This window comes from Rhipicephalus microplus, chromosome X (assembly GCF_043290135.1).
Source record: "Rhipicephalus microplus isolate Deutch F79 chromosome X, USDA_Rmic, whole genome shotgun sequence".
NCBI classification, from domain to species: domain Eukaryota; kingdom Metazoa; phylum Arthropoda; class Arachnida; order Ixodida; family Ixodidae; genus Rhipicephalus; species Rhipicephalus microplus.
In genome coordinates this window covers 354,081,846-354,098,339 of record NC_134710.1, presented here as the reverse complement: position 1 = coordinate 354,098,339, position 16,494 = coordinate 354,081,846, and the positions used below count along the sequence as shown (strand labels likewise).

The following is a 16,494-nucleotide window of genomic DNA, read 5'->3' as shown; positions in this document are numbered from 1 at the left end:
TGATATCTCTCAAGTGAGGATCACGACGTTGCCCATCTGTGATGTGGCAGAAGGCGGTAAGTGCCAACACGCAAGTAGACTCGACGCTCTGAGGAAAGTTTGCTGGGTCGACTAAATTACGCGGCAAGCAGTCGACCTCTTCATGGTGATGGCCCGATTTGTGTACAACTGTGTACGAACATTCTTGTAGCCATAGAGCCCACCGGCCGACACGTCTACTAGGATCCTTTAAGCACGACAGCGTGCATAAGGCGTGATGACAATTGGGAATGGCCGTTCATACTAATGTGGCAGAAATTTTGATCCACCTCCTGGCGAGCTCAAGGCATTCGTGTTCAGTGATAGAGTGATTTCGTTCTACTGGCGATGAAAGACGGCTAGCGTATGCAATGACGCACTCACAGCCATGCTGCCTTTGTGCCAAAGCTGCTCCAATTTCATGGCCACTTTGCGTCGATAAACACTTCGGTTGGAGAGGACATATCAAAGTGGCCTAGAATCAAAGATGTCGTAAGTCTGGTGGCCAGTTCAGCAAACGCTATAGATTGTTCATGTCCCCACACAAAAGTCACATCGTTCTTCAGCAATTTTTTGAGTGGGCATGTCACGCAAGCAAATTCCACACAAATCTGCGAAAGTGGAAGCAGAGGCCCAGAAAACTTTGATTGTCGTTCGCAGATGGCGGCAGACAGAAATCTTTGATTGTGCGTATTTTCTCAGGGCTCGAACGAACATTAAAAGAATCAACGAGATGGCCATGGACAGTGAGTTAACGGCGGCCTAAGTGACATTTTGACGGATTCAGCTGTAGCCCTGCCTCGCGGAAAACAGAAAGAATGATCAAAGGCCCTCGTGGTGGGCTTCAAAAGTCGGCGAGAAAACCATGACGTCTCCAAAGGAGCACAAGCAGATTGACCATTTAAAACCACAAAAGATGGCGTCTATATTTCGTTCGAGTGTAGCTGGGGCATAGCATAACCGAAACAACATTACTTTCAACTGATAGAGCGCGTTGGTAGTTATAAACGCTACCTTTCATGGTCGATGTAATCAACTGATACCTGTCAGCAGCCGGAACGGAACAGAGGTCAATAGAAGAAAAAAAATTCACCCGAATCGATATGTTACACTGTAAATGTCGTCGAAAGACGATAGTCTTGCGTCTGGAGAGACTGAACAAAATGTTCATTTAATGTTCTGCACAAGAAAATTGGTTAATAATATTCTGAAGGCGCTGTGAGTGCCTCGAGTGTGTAACGGAGGCGAACAAGTGCATCTCGGCACGTTAGGCACGAGCGCCTTCTGGGAGTTATCTTCGAAAAGAAGGCGTGCACGACCGCGGAGAAAAATTTGTGCCAGTCTCGGAGGTTATAAGGTGTAGAATGCATAGCGATGGGCAGCTGCCACCACCGTTCCGTCGTAGCAAAGCGTTGGAAACACCTTCTTAAGCATCGCGTTACACTGTCAGCGCAGCGCGTTAAACGCTACAGTCCTTAGAGTGACTGGTGTGTGCCTCTTATAGTATAAAGGCATGCATACAAAATATAGACATGTTGTTATGGCTCCTCAGATATGTGCGATATTGGCTTTTTTGATTGAAAATCGCACAACTATGACCGCTAAACCTTGAGCAATATTGGTCGGCGCTGCGGATGAGGTTGGCCGTTCGGTGCCGTTTGTGGTATCGTTAGGGCAGAAAAACAGACAAGTATACAGACAGACAGACAGACAGACAGACAGACAGACAGACAGACAGACAGACAGACAGAACAAAATTTTTCTTTCGAAGGTCCCCAAAAAGACTATCGTCTTTAATAAATTGTCCACTACGGCTGGCAAGGGCGTAATCTGTCCGTAGCAGGAGATACACGTCTTTTCAGTTACGTTGTTATGATTGCGGTAGTCACCACAGAACCGCCAGCTGTTATCTTTCTTTTTGACGAGGACTACAGGCGAAACCAAAGGGCTTAAAGAAGTCTCAATGATGTTCCGAACAAGCATGTTGCTGACGTTTTTGTGAATCATGTGGCGTTCGGTGGAGGATATCCGATAGCAAGGCCAATGTAGCGGGTTCGCATTGCCGGTATCAATCCGCTGTTTACGATGGTCGTTTGGCCTAGTGGTCAGTCGTGGAGGTCAAAGATGTCTTGATACGGCGCAAAAAGGCCAAATAGTACGTGCGCATGGTCGGCCGCGACATCAGAGGCGACCATTTTCATTATGCCATCTCGTGGAGTGACCAACTCAACACTGCCAAGGGATGGTGTATTCTCTGTTAATAGGGGACAAGGCACCAAAGAAAACTTTTTATTTCTAGATGAATTTTGATGAAACTTGGCAACTGTGTGTGAATATGTGTGTTCCCTTCAAATGTGAAATTGTTTTTATGTGTTAAGAGTCATCCACTCTCGGAAAGTTGCTGAACACAAGGAGAGTGAAGGAACCTTCCGAGATTCCTGCAAGGACGTGCGCGATCTTTTCGGATTCCGGCATCTTGTTGTCAACCATGTGGCAGAGGGCGAGCACATCCCGACTGTATGTCACGTATGAATTGGTGCAGGACTGCAGTCGGCATGTGAGTTCTTTCTGCACTAAACGACGATGCCCAATCGGCTTGTTAAAGAGGTCGATGAGTTTGCGCTTGCAAATGCCCCAACTCCTTATTTCTTCCTCGTGGTTGGAAAACCAAGCTTTGGCCATGGCCTGAAGGTAAAAAATAATCTCAGGCAACATGAGCGTCAGGTGACAGTTGTATATTATGCTCACTCATTGCTATAGCTGAAGCTATTTTCCGTCATCCTTGTCGTTGCCGGTAAATGTGCCTGGGTCATGTAGTTGGGTCCGAACGATGGTGCGGTTTGTAACGGCTAGATGCGAGGCTGTCAGGCGCTGCGTGGTTGGACGAGGCACACTTGGGGAAGTTTCCGACAAATGTTTATTCTCGTCGTGATGAGCCATCGTAGAGGCAGCCAAGCAACGTCCACTGCGTAGAATCGTCATGGATGTTGATTCTGGAAAGACCCGTACTCTCCACCAAAACGTTACGGGAAAAAGGCGTTTGAAAAATATATTTACGAAGGATAAACAGGCAGGCATACAAGATAGAGCTTAGTCGGCACGAAAGCCCAAACATCCCCTTCTTCCCTATCGAGTTCATCTGTGGTGCCACGTAGCAATATCAATGGTATAGCGATTATCATTAGGTAAAGCCTGCAAAGCTTTTCAAAGCAATCAGCGAATGCCATAACTGCCGAAGTTGGCTGGTTCAAACTATCGCAATATGTCAAATGCGTGCGTATGATTACAAGAATTTGTCACGTGTTTCTGGAGCTTTCACTTCGTTTGTCCTGAATTGAGCATAGGAACGATGCCCCTCTGTCATTTCCCCTACATGACCAAGTGAGAAAAAGGCAAGAAGCTTCGCCAGCCAGCATTATTACCTTTTACCATTGTTCATTCCTTCTTTCGTTGAACGTGTTCACACTTCACCAGAACAATGACGAGCGCGCCACCGTTTTCGGGTGGCACTCTGTATTGGCCGCGGTACTTATGCAGCACAAGGTGTGCTACTGTTTCCTTAAAACCTGGCAAAGTCGTATCCATACTTTGAGTGCAATTGTATTTGTACCACGTTAGCCTAGAAGAAGGGTAGCAGCCCAAACTACGTGGGACATTTTGAACCTAATCCAACCAGCTGAACTCCAAGCAAACTGTGCCAATGCATCTATAGCTCTGCAGGTAACTACAACCACACAATTATATGTCATCTATGTAATAATAATTATATAGTACCTGTATACGATACCTATACAATATATTTTATCTTCTGACTACGGTCACCTTGTAAATGAGGCAAGTGATCGCTAGTAAAAGTTGAGGTTGTTTTGTATCTGATGATGTGACTCTGATATGACTCATTAAGAAGGTGGTGATAATCAATATTGCAACGCATTTTTAGCAGTAAAATTAGTAAATAGATATTGTAACAGCTTCAAATGCAAAAGTTACCAAAAAATATCGGAGAATTCAAGATTTTTGAGAAAGGAAGTCTAATGAACGCGATATTGTTTCACGAGAAATGAACTCCGAGAAGCACCCTTCTAATTTCAATAAAAATGAACTAAGTAATCACGGAAAGCTGTAGATAAATAATGGCATAGAAAGATTTCTTTTTGTAGACACCCTACATCTTACCGCGATCTACGAAAGTTTTACTCTTGAAAAAGTGGCCGTGTATCTGCGTGCAGTGCTGCAAATTTCGTCTTTTTGGCAGCGAAGTGGGCATTCATGTTTTGGCTTGCCTCTGACGTGGTGTTGAATCAGCCAGACCTGACTGGCGTTATTAAAATACAGAAAGTACTGCGGGAAATGTGAATACCATTTGGCAGTTTCGTCGGAAAACATGAGCCTGGGCAGAAACTAGGAGCACGGCCAGGTGGCAGCACCATGTTGTCAGTATAGCCGGTTCTTATGCATAACGTCGCAACATCAGCCCAGCTTACGAAACACTAGGGTCTGTAGAACTGCGTATCAGCGTATTTTCAGGTGAAAAACACACCAACTAATACTGACGTATTAGGGTGGCGCCTCAAATTGGCGTAATGTTTGCTTTTTTTATCAACCATGTTCAAAAGTATGAACGTTTCCACTAGTTAAAGATGATTGGGTGTTCAGCCAGTAATTGAACTTTGTCCGGGTGGCTGAAACAAGTGACTAAAAGTCAGACCAATATACCTGTGTTCAACTATCCAAACAAACACTACTGCTTTTGAAGAGAGAGAGAGAGAGAGAGAGAGAGAGAGAGATAAAGATGCAAGGAAAGGCATGGAGGTTAACCAGACGCACATCCAGTTTGCGACCCTGCACTGGAGAAGGGATAAAGGGGAGAAAAAAGGTTGCAGAAAGATGAGAAGGTACACACAATCACGAGCACACTCGGGGAGTACACACAGTCTACAGGCGGTCGCTCAGGTTTGTCGACTTTAGGTAAAGTAGCAGTGCTTTAGTTGCTTTCTACGCAACTGAGGCAGATGCCCAAGGTCCTAGTATCTTCTGCACACAAAATGGTCCGGGGTCAAGTTGATTTAAAACCATCCGGAGCTGGCATCGCTGTGTGTCGTATCAAGCGCAGCTGCACAGGACGTGTTCGATGGTCTCTTCAGCTACGCAGTAGTCGCATGTAGGAGTGTCTGCCATACCAATGCAAAAGGAGTACACCTTTGTAAATGCAGCACCCAACCAAAGGCGGCATAACAGTGTCGCATCGGAGCGGTAAAGTTGTGATGGTAGCTTTAGCTTGAGCGAAGGATCCAGTTCATAAAATTGACACCTTTGGAAGCTGGAAGACGACCAGAACGTGCGTGTGAGATCTCGAGCCAGCAGGTAAAGTTGTCTTGCTGCATCATTCCTTGATAGAGGAATCGGGACTACACGGGTTTCCTCATGGACTGAGTGGGCTGCATCATCGGCTAATTGATTTCCGGTAATACCGATATGTCTAGGCAGCCATTGATATATAATATCATGCCCTCGTGCTAGAGCTTCATGATGGCAATGTCTTATTTTTTGTACCAATTGGTCATGACTCCTCCTACGCATGGCAGACTGCAAACTCTGAAGCGCTGCCTTCGAATCACAGAATATGATCCATTTTCCTGGACGTTCTTGAACAAGATATTGTAAAGCCGCCCTTATAGCAGCAAGCTCTGATGCCGTAGATGTAGTCATATGTGACAACTTAAACTTGATTGTCATTGCTGCAGCCGGAATTACAGCGGCACCTGATGAGCTGCTGGACAAGACGGACCCATCAGTGTATATCTGCGTTCGGTCTAAGCACAACTCATGTAATATTAGCAGTGTTGCTTGCTTCAATGCTACTCTGGAGTTATTGCTTTTCTTTTTGATTCCCGGAATTTCTAGACGTACTTGGGGCTGGTCGAGGCACCACAAAGGACATGCCATTCTCGCAGCTGGCGTATATCCTGATAGAATGCTGTTTAGGTGCTTGGCTATGACGTCTGAAAACGTAGCACGTGGTCTTCCGGAAGGTAGAAGGGCCAAGTGGTGGTCGGGGACACGGCTAGCATGTCGAATGTGCGCTCTGAAGCAATCCACAACTCTATATGTCCTGACCGGATGGTCTTTGGCAAGCATGATTGTAGCATAAGTTGAAGCGCATCGGGGCAGTCCTAGGCAGATACGCAGTGCCTGACCTTGCAAACTCTCCAATGAATGAGTATTCGATTTGAAAGTGTTAGTCAGTACCGGTAAGCTGTAGCGCAATATACCCAGAAATAGGGCCCAGTACAGCTGTAGCATGGAGGCTACAGAAGTTCTCCATGCTTTCCCGCACATGAATTTCATTATATGCACAATATATCGCAGTCTCTTCTTCAAGCACGCACAATGTGGGCTCCACGAAAGACTTCTGTCGATTATTATGCCTAGGAAACGATGCGTCCGTGCATATTTGACACTCTGCCCATTGATTTAGAGATTAGGTCCCGTAGAAATAACCTGCTAATCTATGGCTTAACCGAAAACTCTGGGGAAACTTCAGACGAGTTGCTGGAAACGGTAACTGGAGTGATTACATCAAAACTAGATGTTAAGTGTGGCGATATCGAACGATGCCATAGGCTGGGAGTGCGTAAGAGCAGTAGTACTAGCCCAAGACCTGTTGTTATTAAGTTGCTGGATTTTAGAACTAAGGTCACTATTTTATGCATTGCAAGCAAGTTGAAGGGCACGAAAATATTTATAAATGAAGACTTCTCTGAGCGTGTGAGGCAGATACGCTGGGAACTGTGGTAGAATTCAGCCGAGATAAGAAGGGATGCGAAAAAAGCCAGGCTGCACTACGAGCATTTGTCGGTGGACAACGTTCGGTATTCTTGGGATGAGAAGAAAAAAGTTATCGTTAACGAAAGCCGTCGGCTGTCTGCTACAAACAATGAATGACGGCTTAGTGCGAAGTCCTTTGCGCTATTGAATTTAAATGCGAGTAGCCTAGTTGATAAAATTGCAAACCTTAACTGGCTCATTGAGTGTCATCGTCCATCAGCTATCTGTGTGACTGAGACTTGGTTAAATGAATCTATCCTTGATCATGAATTCTTGCCTCCTGGTTACACGGTTCTAAGAAAACATAGGTCTTCTGGCCGTGGTGGCGGAGTGGCACTTTCTATTAAAAGTGGTATTGAATTTTCTTTACTGCCGGAACTCCCAAATACTGAATCTATATAGCTATTATTGTTGGTGCTCTCTATCGTCCTCCCAACTCTGCCTCAGACGTTTTTTCGACTGTCAGTGACTATATTGTGAGACAAAGGCTGGACTGTTCTAAACTCGTATTGACCGGTGACTTTAATGCCCCCTCTATAGATTGGAATTCGTTAACATCAACTGGTCGTGACAAAATAATTTGTGGTTCTTTAATTAATCTGTCACTAGCTTTCAATCTATCGCAGCTGGTTGATCAGGCTACACGCGAGGATTCTATACTAGATCTTGTTTTTGCCAACCATGAGTTGGTTAGGAATGGATATCAGTGCAGGGTTGTCGATGGAATTTTCGACCATAAGGCCGTTATTGTTGATTTAAATGTTGCTTGTAAGCCAGTACGACCAACGTTTAAGACTGTGCTGAATTTTGAATGCGCAGACGACACTTCTATTTTTGCTAAACTTGCAACATGCTTTGACGAATTGTTATTGAGTAGTGAATACTGCAGTATTGATACGTTGATTAACCGATTTTACAGTATAATTAATCAATGTATAGCGCAGTTTGTTCCTCACAAGAGCATAAAACGTCATGCCAAACACCCTTGGTATACCAGGTCAATTATACAGCTTAAACGTCGTATTAAGCGACTGCGAAAGCGACGGAGGGTTCACAATAATGACGGAGAGTCCCAAATTAACTTGCTTAAATCTGAACTAAAAGCTAAAATGAGTGATGCCAGAAAGTTTTACTTTAATACCACGTTAAGCTCTTTTATGAAAAATAATCCCATTAAGTTTTGGAAAACTATCAATCCTACTACGGCCTGTCCGTCAACCTTCATGATAGATGATGTGTCCTGCTCTGATTCATCCCACATTTCTGAAGCCTTTAATAAGTGTTTCCAAACTGTATTTGCAGATGACAATGGAATGACCCCTGACATTCGTAGCAGCTAGGAAATAGATTCGTTTCCAGCAATTGAAATTAGCTACACTGGCGTTCTTAACCTTCTGTTGAATATCGACACTACTAAAGGTGCTGGGCCAGATGGCATACCAAACATGTTTTTTAAGCGTTACGCAGAATGGAGTGCTCGTTATTTATCAATAATTTTTGTTAAATCATTAGAAACAGGTGTTGTGCCGACCGTTTGGAAAATCGCCAATGTAATTCCTGTGTTAAAATCGGGTAATAAGCAACTCATTTCTAACTACAGGCCTATTTCATTAACGTGTACCTGTTGCAAGCTTTTAAAGCACATAATTCATAAACGTGTACTTCAGCACCTCACTAATAACAACTTATTGTCCCGTAATCAGCATGGTTTCTGCTCTGGTTTTTCTACAACTACACAGCTCATTGAATTCACTCACGACATCGCTTTGGCTCTTAATACTCGAGGACAGGTTGATGCCATATTCATAGATTAGAGCAAAGCATTTGATGTAGTATGTCACAAAAAACTTCTTACTAGACTCATAAGTATTATTGATGATGACAAAATAACAGGCTGAATAGCTGATTGGCGACGTTTGAGGTCACAATTTGTTACGTTTGAGCATGCGCAGTCATCGTCGTGTGCAGTCACTTCCGGGGTTCCACAGGGCTCGGTGCTTGGGCCCCTATTGTTCATTATTTATATTAATGATGTCACACAGGTCATTAAGGACACACCAGTGAAGCTGCGATTGTACGCTGACGACTGCGTTTTATATACTAGCGTAAATAATGCTCATGACCAAGATGTTTTGAACAAAGTACTTTCGTCCTTTTGTGATTGGAGCGCCACGCGGCAAATGAACAATAATTACCGAAAAACTGTTCAAATGCCATATACTAATAAAAAAACAGCCGCTAATGTTTAGGTATAGTTACAATGGGCACTACCTAAACTCTGTTAATACATTCAAATATCTTGGTGTTACCTACACTCAAAACCTAAAGTGGCACCATCACATTGAGACAATTTGCGCGAGAGCACTTCGAAAACTGGGATACATAAAACGAACACTCAAGCACTCTACCAAGGACTGCAAATTAATGGCGTATAAATCGCTCGTCCGACCATTGCTAGAGTACGCCTCAGCGGTATGGTCACCCTATACTGCACTTGACATATATATATATGCTCGAGGGCATACAGAAAAAAGCAATACGATTTATATTTGGCCGGTATGACCGCAATTTTTCTCCCTCATCTCACGCATGCTCACTGTCGTTAGAACCCCTTGCTTTCCGACGCACACTTGACCGTATCACTTTGCTACATAAGATTGTACGCAGCCGCAGTTGAATTGAAGCACCGATTACTTTTTGTGATTCAGCACGACGAACCATGCGCCGATCTCACCCACTCAACATTGTCCCCTTCCAGCCATTTGTAAATTGCTTTAAGCATTCCTTTTTTACAGCCGTTGTTGAGATTCGGAACAACCTAGCTGGTTCCCTACGCAAAAAACCAATTGAACTGTTTTTGAAAGAACTGCCTAACCATATTTTGTAATATGTTTTAAATGCTTTGTATGTTTCTTTGGTATTGCTTAATGTATGTTCGTTCCTTTTCCTAATGTACCCACTCCTGCTATGTCTCGTGTATAGAGACAGCAGTATCTGTAAATAAATAAATAAATAATAAATGATGTAAATAGGGTATGGCGTCATTGGTTTGCGTGTAAACGCCATCAACGCACACTTCACAGTTGATATATTTAGGCCTTGTTTCTGAAGGTAGGATGTTGTGAGGGTTGCTGCCCGCTGTATTCGTGCACGCACCTGAGGGCGAGTAACTGCAGCACTCCAGAGGCAAATATCATCGGCGTATATGGATAGGCACACCGACTTTGGCAGAACCTTCACCGGACCAATGAGGGCAACATTGAACAATGTGGGGCTTAAAATATCTCCCTAAAGTACTCCACTGTATGTGTAATGTTGAGCAGTTGTAGCTTCATATGTTTGTACAAAGAAACCCCTGCCAGTTATATAATCTTTTATCCATTGAAACATTCGTTCATCAATGCCCATTGCTGCGAGAGAAGTGAGGATGGCATCGTGAGCTACATTATCATATGCACCCTTCACGTCAAGAGTGCCACTTATATGCGCTTGCGACTTTTTCATCTTGTTGAACAAATGTCGATAAGTCAAGGACACAGTCAATGGAGGAACGGCCCCGACGAAAGCCTGCCATGCAAGAAGGGTATTTGGTGTATCGTTCCAAGTACTGCTCGAGACGAAATAGAACCATTCTTTCCATCACTTTTCCGAGGCAGCTTGCGAGGGCAATAGGGCGATACGCTGTCTAGTCCAATGGTGACTTTCCCGATTTCAAAAGTGGTATTATTCGACTTATTTTTCATTCTCGGGGAACACTGCCGCTGAGCCAGGAATTATTGAAGCATGTTAAAAGTTCTTTTCTGGCTTTTTGTCCAAGGTGTCCCAACGCACTATAAGTAATACCATCAGGACCTGGCGATGACATGTGCTTAGAAGCGACTAACGCACCTTCCAGTTCTTCCATGGTGAATGGAATGTCCATTTCTGGTAATCGCGTCTCAGGAACGATCACGGCGTCGATTCTCTCATTCATAATATTCCCGGCAACTCTCGTGCAAAATTCTTCAGCCACCTCGAGTTCTGTTTTTCCATGATGGCGTGCCAAAGCTTTAAAAGGGTGCCGTTGTTGCGGAGAGGAGCGAAGCCCACAAACTGTTCTCCAGATATATGACAGCGCTTTATGAGGGTCTAGAGATTCGCAGACTGCTTTCCAGCGTTCGCTCTCCAGCTTGTAAATGCGTCGTTGAATCTTTTTCTGGAGCCGCCTTGCTTCCCTCAGATCGTAAATTGATCTTGTGCGTCTGTATCGTCGTTCAGCACGCCTTCGTATAGCTAGTAATTTTTCCAGTTCGAAGTCAAACTGTGTTATTTTAGAAGAAAATGGTAATTTACCTTTGGACGCTTGCATAACTTCCGCTATGGTATTTTCCAGGCTGCAGGCGAGGCCTTCTTGGCAAGCGCTCTCAACACGCGATGTAAAAATCGACCAGTCAGTGCCAATTGCAACACCGGAAGAGAAATTTTTTATGATACCATCGATCGTCACGTAGGTGGGTATGTGATCACTCCCATGAGTCTCAATATCGCAAAACCACTTAACTTTGTGAGAGAAGCACCGTGACACCAATGTCAGGTCAAGGCAACTGCAATGCGTGAGACCCCGCAGATATGTGGGGGTACCATCGTTCATTATGGAAAGGTCGTAATCGGAAGCGAACGTAACAATGTTCCGGCCCCTGGCATTCATCCTAGTGCTCCCCCAAAGCATGTGATGGGCGTTGAAGTCACCGGTGATGATCCAAGGCCTATCGGTCCTCATTAAGATGTCTTTCAATCTGTCGCAGTCAAATCGCGATGACGGAGATATATATCCACCAATAAGCGTGAACAAAACTGCATTCTTCTTTACACGAAGATACACGTACTGATTGTCGTCATTTGAACTTATTGGGTGCGAGAGATAAGTCAAGTCTGTGCAAATGTAAACAATTACTTTGCTTCGTTCTTCACAAGCGGCTGAACAAAAAGCTTCATAACCGGACAATCTATAAAGCGTTGATATGTTTGGTTCACATATGACAAATATAGGCAATTGATTGGCCCGAACAAATTAGCGAAAGTCCGAGATACGGGACTTCATGCCTCTGGCATTCCACTGAAAAATCGACGCACTTTTAACTTCAGTGCGGAAGATGAGATTATGTTGAGCCATTGTGCTTATAGAAAGTTAGCAAGAACTGGATTCAGTGCATCCAGTATTTGCAGTGCACTCTTAGCAGACGGAGATTGTATGCTGTTCAGTAGCGTGCGAATCGTGGCAATTAATGATTGCACGATTGCAGTCACTTGCCTGTCTTGGTTGGAAAGATCTCGAACAGGGATCGCGGACTGGCCGTCATGAAACTCCTTCGGTTCGCTTGATGCTGCTTCCCTTTGAAGTGCAGGCCACTCTGTCGCAGTTAGGGCATGCTGACTGGCTTTGTCTTTTACAGCCTTTCCCACGGCATGTGGTCTGAGAGGCAAAGGAGGTGATACTGATGAGGGATCTGGCAAACGTGTCGAGGAGGTAGCGGGCGTCCTCGAAGACCGACGTCGACGTGAACGACGCCTTCTGACTTTAGCTGCGGCTTCTCGATGAGATGAGTGATCGCGCACCATCTCCTTTAAGATGGCAATTTCCTTCTGAATCCGCGGGCTTCGATGTGGCTTCATGGGATCCATTGCAATTAGAGCATTTCTTGACAGTTGCGACGCACTTATTCGCTTCATGGTGCTCGGCGCAGCGGTGGCATACCACCGAATTCTCGCAGACGCTGCTCACATGTCCAAGTTTTATGCATTTACGGCACTGGAGAGGCTTTGGAATGAAAGGCCGCACAGCATGTCTGAAGTACCCCTCCTTCTCATGAGAGGGGAGTGATGTGCTCTTAAACGCAATCTTCACACAGCGAGACTTGCCTAGCCGGGTGACATCAACAATGGGAGTATCAGTTGTTGACTTGACAAGAAATTGTAAGTTATTATTGGAAATAGCCACATCTATGTTGCAGATCACGCCGGTTACTACATCACATCCCAAGGAAACATGAGAGCGCACCTGGTTGCCGTCCAAGTCAGTTACACTGCGCAGAACGCCCAACGCACTTGCGTGCAAAACGTCCACACCAGTATATTCTTTCTGGCGTTCCCTCTTATGTCCATGATCTCATTTGGCACGAGCGTTTCCAGAGACCTCAACACAGACTGTCTGTTAAGGCGTTTCATGCTGACGGTAGGAAGTGCAGGCAGAAACAGGATGGTATAAGTGTTCGATTTTGGCGCTTCACTTACAGTTTGAATAGTTGAGGATGAGGATGTCCTCATGTTCCTCCTCTTCGCTTTGCGGCTCAGCACAGGTTCGAAACCGTCCTCTGAGAAGTCCTCACTGCTGAGATAGCAAACATGAGTATCTTCACTGTCGCTGTCACTCGCTTGTCCCATCCGCTTCCTGGAGGCGGCCGCCGCTGACGCCGCTGGTGCCGGCAGGCGCCCGGGGTGGTCTACATCCATCCCCTCCAAGGGAGCAGCGAAAACTGATCAACAGACTTAAATTACAACTGAAATACGCGGGAGTTAGCAGAAGTAGCTCCTATTCAAAAAAAACCATTGCTTTTGAAACTACTGCAGAAACGAGGCACATAAAATTCTAATTAATACACGTATTCAGTTTGTCACGAGCAAGTTGCACACGCCGTTAAAAAGAACGAAATACACGGCATGCGTTTTTATTTTCTGTTCTTTATAGTTGTCAAAACGACAGTTGCAAAGATACAACAGAGTTCATAATTATTCAGCTTCTTTTCGAGGTTGCTGGCACCTTCGCATACACAAGACCACTGTATTATCGTGAAGGTGACAGCCTTCACGATAATACATCATCAAGCACACAATGTGATTCTTGGCGTCGACAAGAGGAAATAAATAAAAATATCATTCCATAGTTCAGTCATGCTGTGATGATAGTCATCCTGTGATGATATCGTGAGAAGATGACGGCATCTTATTACTTCCTTGTTTTCACAAAAGAGGACCGATCTCTGAGCAAAAGCATGTTTGCTTTATAGAGATTATAGTGCCTCCAAACACGGAGATAGTGCAAAATCACTTTCGGCGGAAAAAGAAAATAGGGGAGGGGGCAGAATATATGAGCTTATTGAGAAGAAAAAGAAGGACGATATCGCCTTTCAGCCGTCTTACATATACTGGTAAGGCATCGTGTGACTGATTAAACCAGCTGGAGCTGCATTTTTTATTAAGCATATTGTTATTTCTCGCTACAAAATATGGACTTTGTTATGTTGGGATAGCAAATGTACAAACTCTGTAGATGCATTTTTACTGTAGCTGTCGTTGTCATCCCCGCCATAATATAAAATAAAAATTGGTAACGTATAAACTAAAAATTGGTAACGAGGCCCACACAAATATTGTTATATGTGAAGGTTATATGCATGACAGCAGGTGATGAATGCGGCTTCAACAGAAGTGAAATAAGCTACCATCTTCTTCGCACGAAAGGCGTTACGAGGAGTGCCTGAGAGAGGGCAGCTGGCTCTGCCCATGGAGACGTGCTTGACTAGCCGGGCGGGGTCAGCTGTGGTCGTGCCTATTTTGGAAACTTAAAGTTATGATTGATTGATATGTGGGGTAACGTCCCAAAAACACCATATGATTATGAGAGACACCGTAGTTGAGGGCTCCGGAAATTTTCATCACCTGGTGTTCTTTAACACGCAGCCAAATTTGAGCACACGTTCCTACAGCATTTTCACCTCCATTGAAATTGCATCTGCTGCTGCCGAAATTCGATCCAGCGACCTTCGGGTCAGCAGCCGAGTACCTTAGCCACTAGACAACCGGGGTTGGGCATCTTTAGATCATCTTTAAAGATTATCAAAAAATGGCTCAAACGTTTGTACGTGTTGTGATTCCATCGCAAAGCTTGCCTTTGAGGCATAGAGAGCATGAAGGTTGCTTCACTATAGACAGCATGAAGGTTGCTTCACTTACTGTGGTGGTCCTTAATCTTTGCACCAGCGTTTTCTTTGACTGGAGAAAAGTCTCATGCAAAAGAAGTATAAGCTTTTAGTCTTACTTTGTATGAAATTCAAATTTGTTGCTATTGCAATCAATGTTTAGACCTTGTGGCTAAACTCACTTTTTGTGGGTATTCGGGCAGGGCGATAAAGAAAGGACATCTTTCACGGAGGTAATTGACTCGCTCACAGTGTGTGTCTGCATAGTTTTATAGCCAATTGAAAAACATGAGCAGTACTACAAGAATCGTCTAGGTTTCGTGTTACAAAACCATGATATCATAATTAGGGATTTCATAGTCAAATTTTCCAGAAAGTTATATCATGTGGTGCGCTTTATCTTGCACCTAAATTGCAGCACACGAGTTTCTAGCATTTTGCTTCCACCGACATCGGGCTGCTGCAGCCGGGATTTGATCCCGTGCCCTGCGGTTCAGCTGTCAAGCATTCTTACGACTAGACCACTGCGGTGAGTGAAAATAATGAGTGTTTATTGTGCCAAACAGCAATGCGCCATGTACTGTCGTAGAACAATGCTGCTTTAACCAGTAGCGCATAATGAGAGCTGGGATATTTAGTGCGACATAGCCGATAGCTATCGACTAATAATAAAATTTGTATTCTGAAGACGACATAAAGCAAGATAACGCCTGAGGGAAGTATAATGAAGAACCCGCGCTAGAGCACTCACCCTTTTGTTGAAGTTTATGATGGCCTGCAGCGTAACTTGATTGTATGCTTCTTGGTCTAATATTGACAGATGCACGTCGCAGTACTGGCCACGCACAGTTGTAGCTCCGTACTCGTCTTGCACCACAGTCTCGATGCACTCATCGTAGGCTCCCAGATCGGACATGGTGCCCTGTAGCAAGCCAGTGGGATACTTGGCCGTGGCGTCGATTACTGCGCACAACAAATTATTTCGCCTTTTTTTCAAGCAGTAAAAGACGGTGCGCATCGATGCTGCATGTTGATGCAGTATTTTATTTGCGATGTGTGCGACAGGGTTCCTTGTGGACGGTCGTTACAGTATATCTATAGTTCTTTGTCAGCCGGTGCAATCTCTTGGTTCAAAATCATGAACTACAGCAAACAAGGCATTTTTTTGCTTTTTTAACACGCTCAAGGCGTGCTCCCTTAATGTGTTGAATATCTGTTTTCCATGTTCAAGGATGACTGTAAAGATAACCTTGCTGCCACGTGTGGCTTGAACATTGACCTTGACTAGGGGGCGCGCGAAACACATTGTTGAGGGGCTGAATGTGTTATACCCCATAATAAAGAACATGCATTATATCAAAGTATTATTAATAATGTTATTTATATTACTATTGCTATTCTGGTAATACGACTTTACTACTACTACTACTGATATGATTACATACGCAGTGATATCCACCGTGAGACCCATTTCATCCGTGACTGCACTGATGAAGTGCAGTACACAAGCCTCTGGCACTTCGCCTCCCTAGAAACGGCCCAGAACGAACTCGCGTCCCTCGGATTGGCAGCTAAGCAGAGTAACACTCTGCCACCATGTCGGCTTTATAGCTATGAGTAATTTGTGGGGTTCTAAACTTGTTGGTCAAAATGAACTCTGCTACGTTCTATCAATCGCCAAGCAACCCCCCCC

At 44.5% G+C, this 16,494-nt stretch overlaps 1 protein-coding gene across 1 annotated transcript in view; it reads right to left on the bottom strand.

Annotated features, from left to right (window-relative positions):
- Window positions 1-15,754, bottom strand: part of LOC119161995 (nose resistant to fluoxetine protein 6-like) — a 44,541-nt gene extending 28,787 nt beyond the window's left edge. The window contains exon 1 of the mRNA XM_075876716.1: window positions 15,553-15,754. Within this exon, the coding sequence (XP_075732831.1) occupies window positions 15,553-15,717 (165 nt within the window). The 5' untranslated portion in view covers window positions 15,718-15,754. The remainder of the gene's footprint in view (window positions 1-15,552) is intronic.
- Window positions 15,755-16,494: the final 740 nt, after the last annotated feature.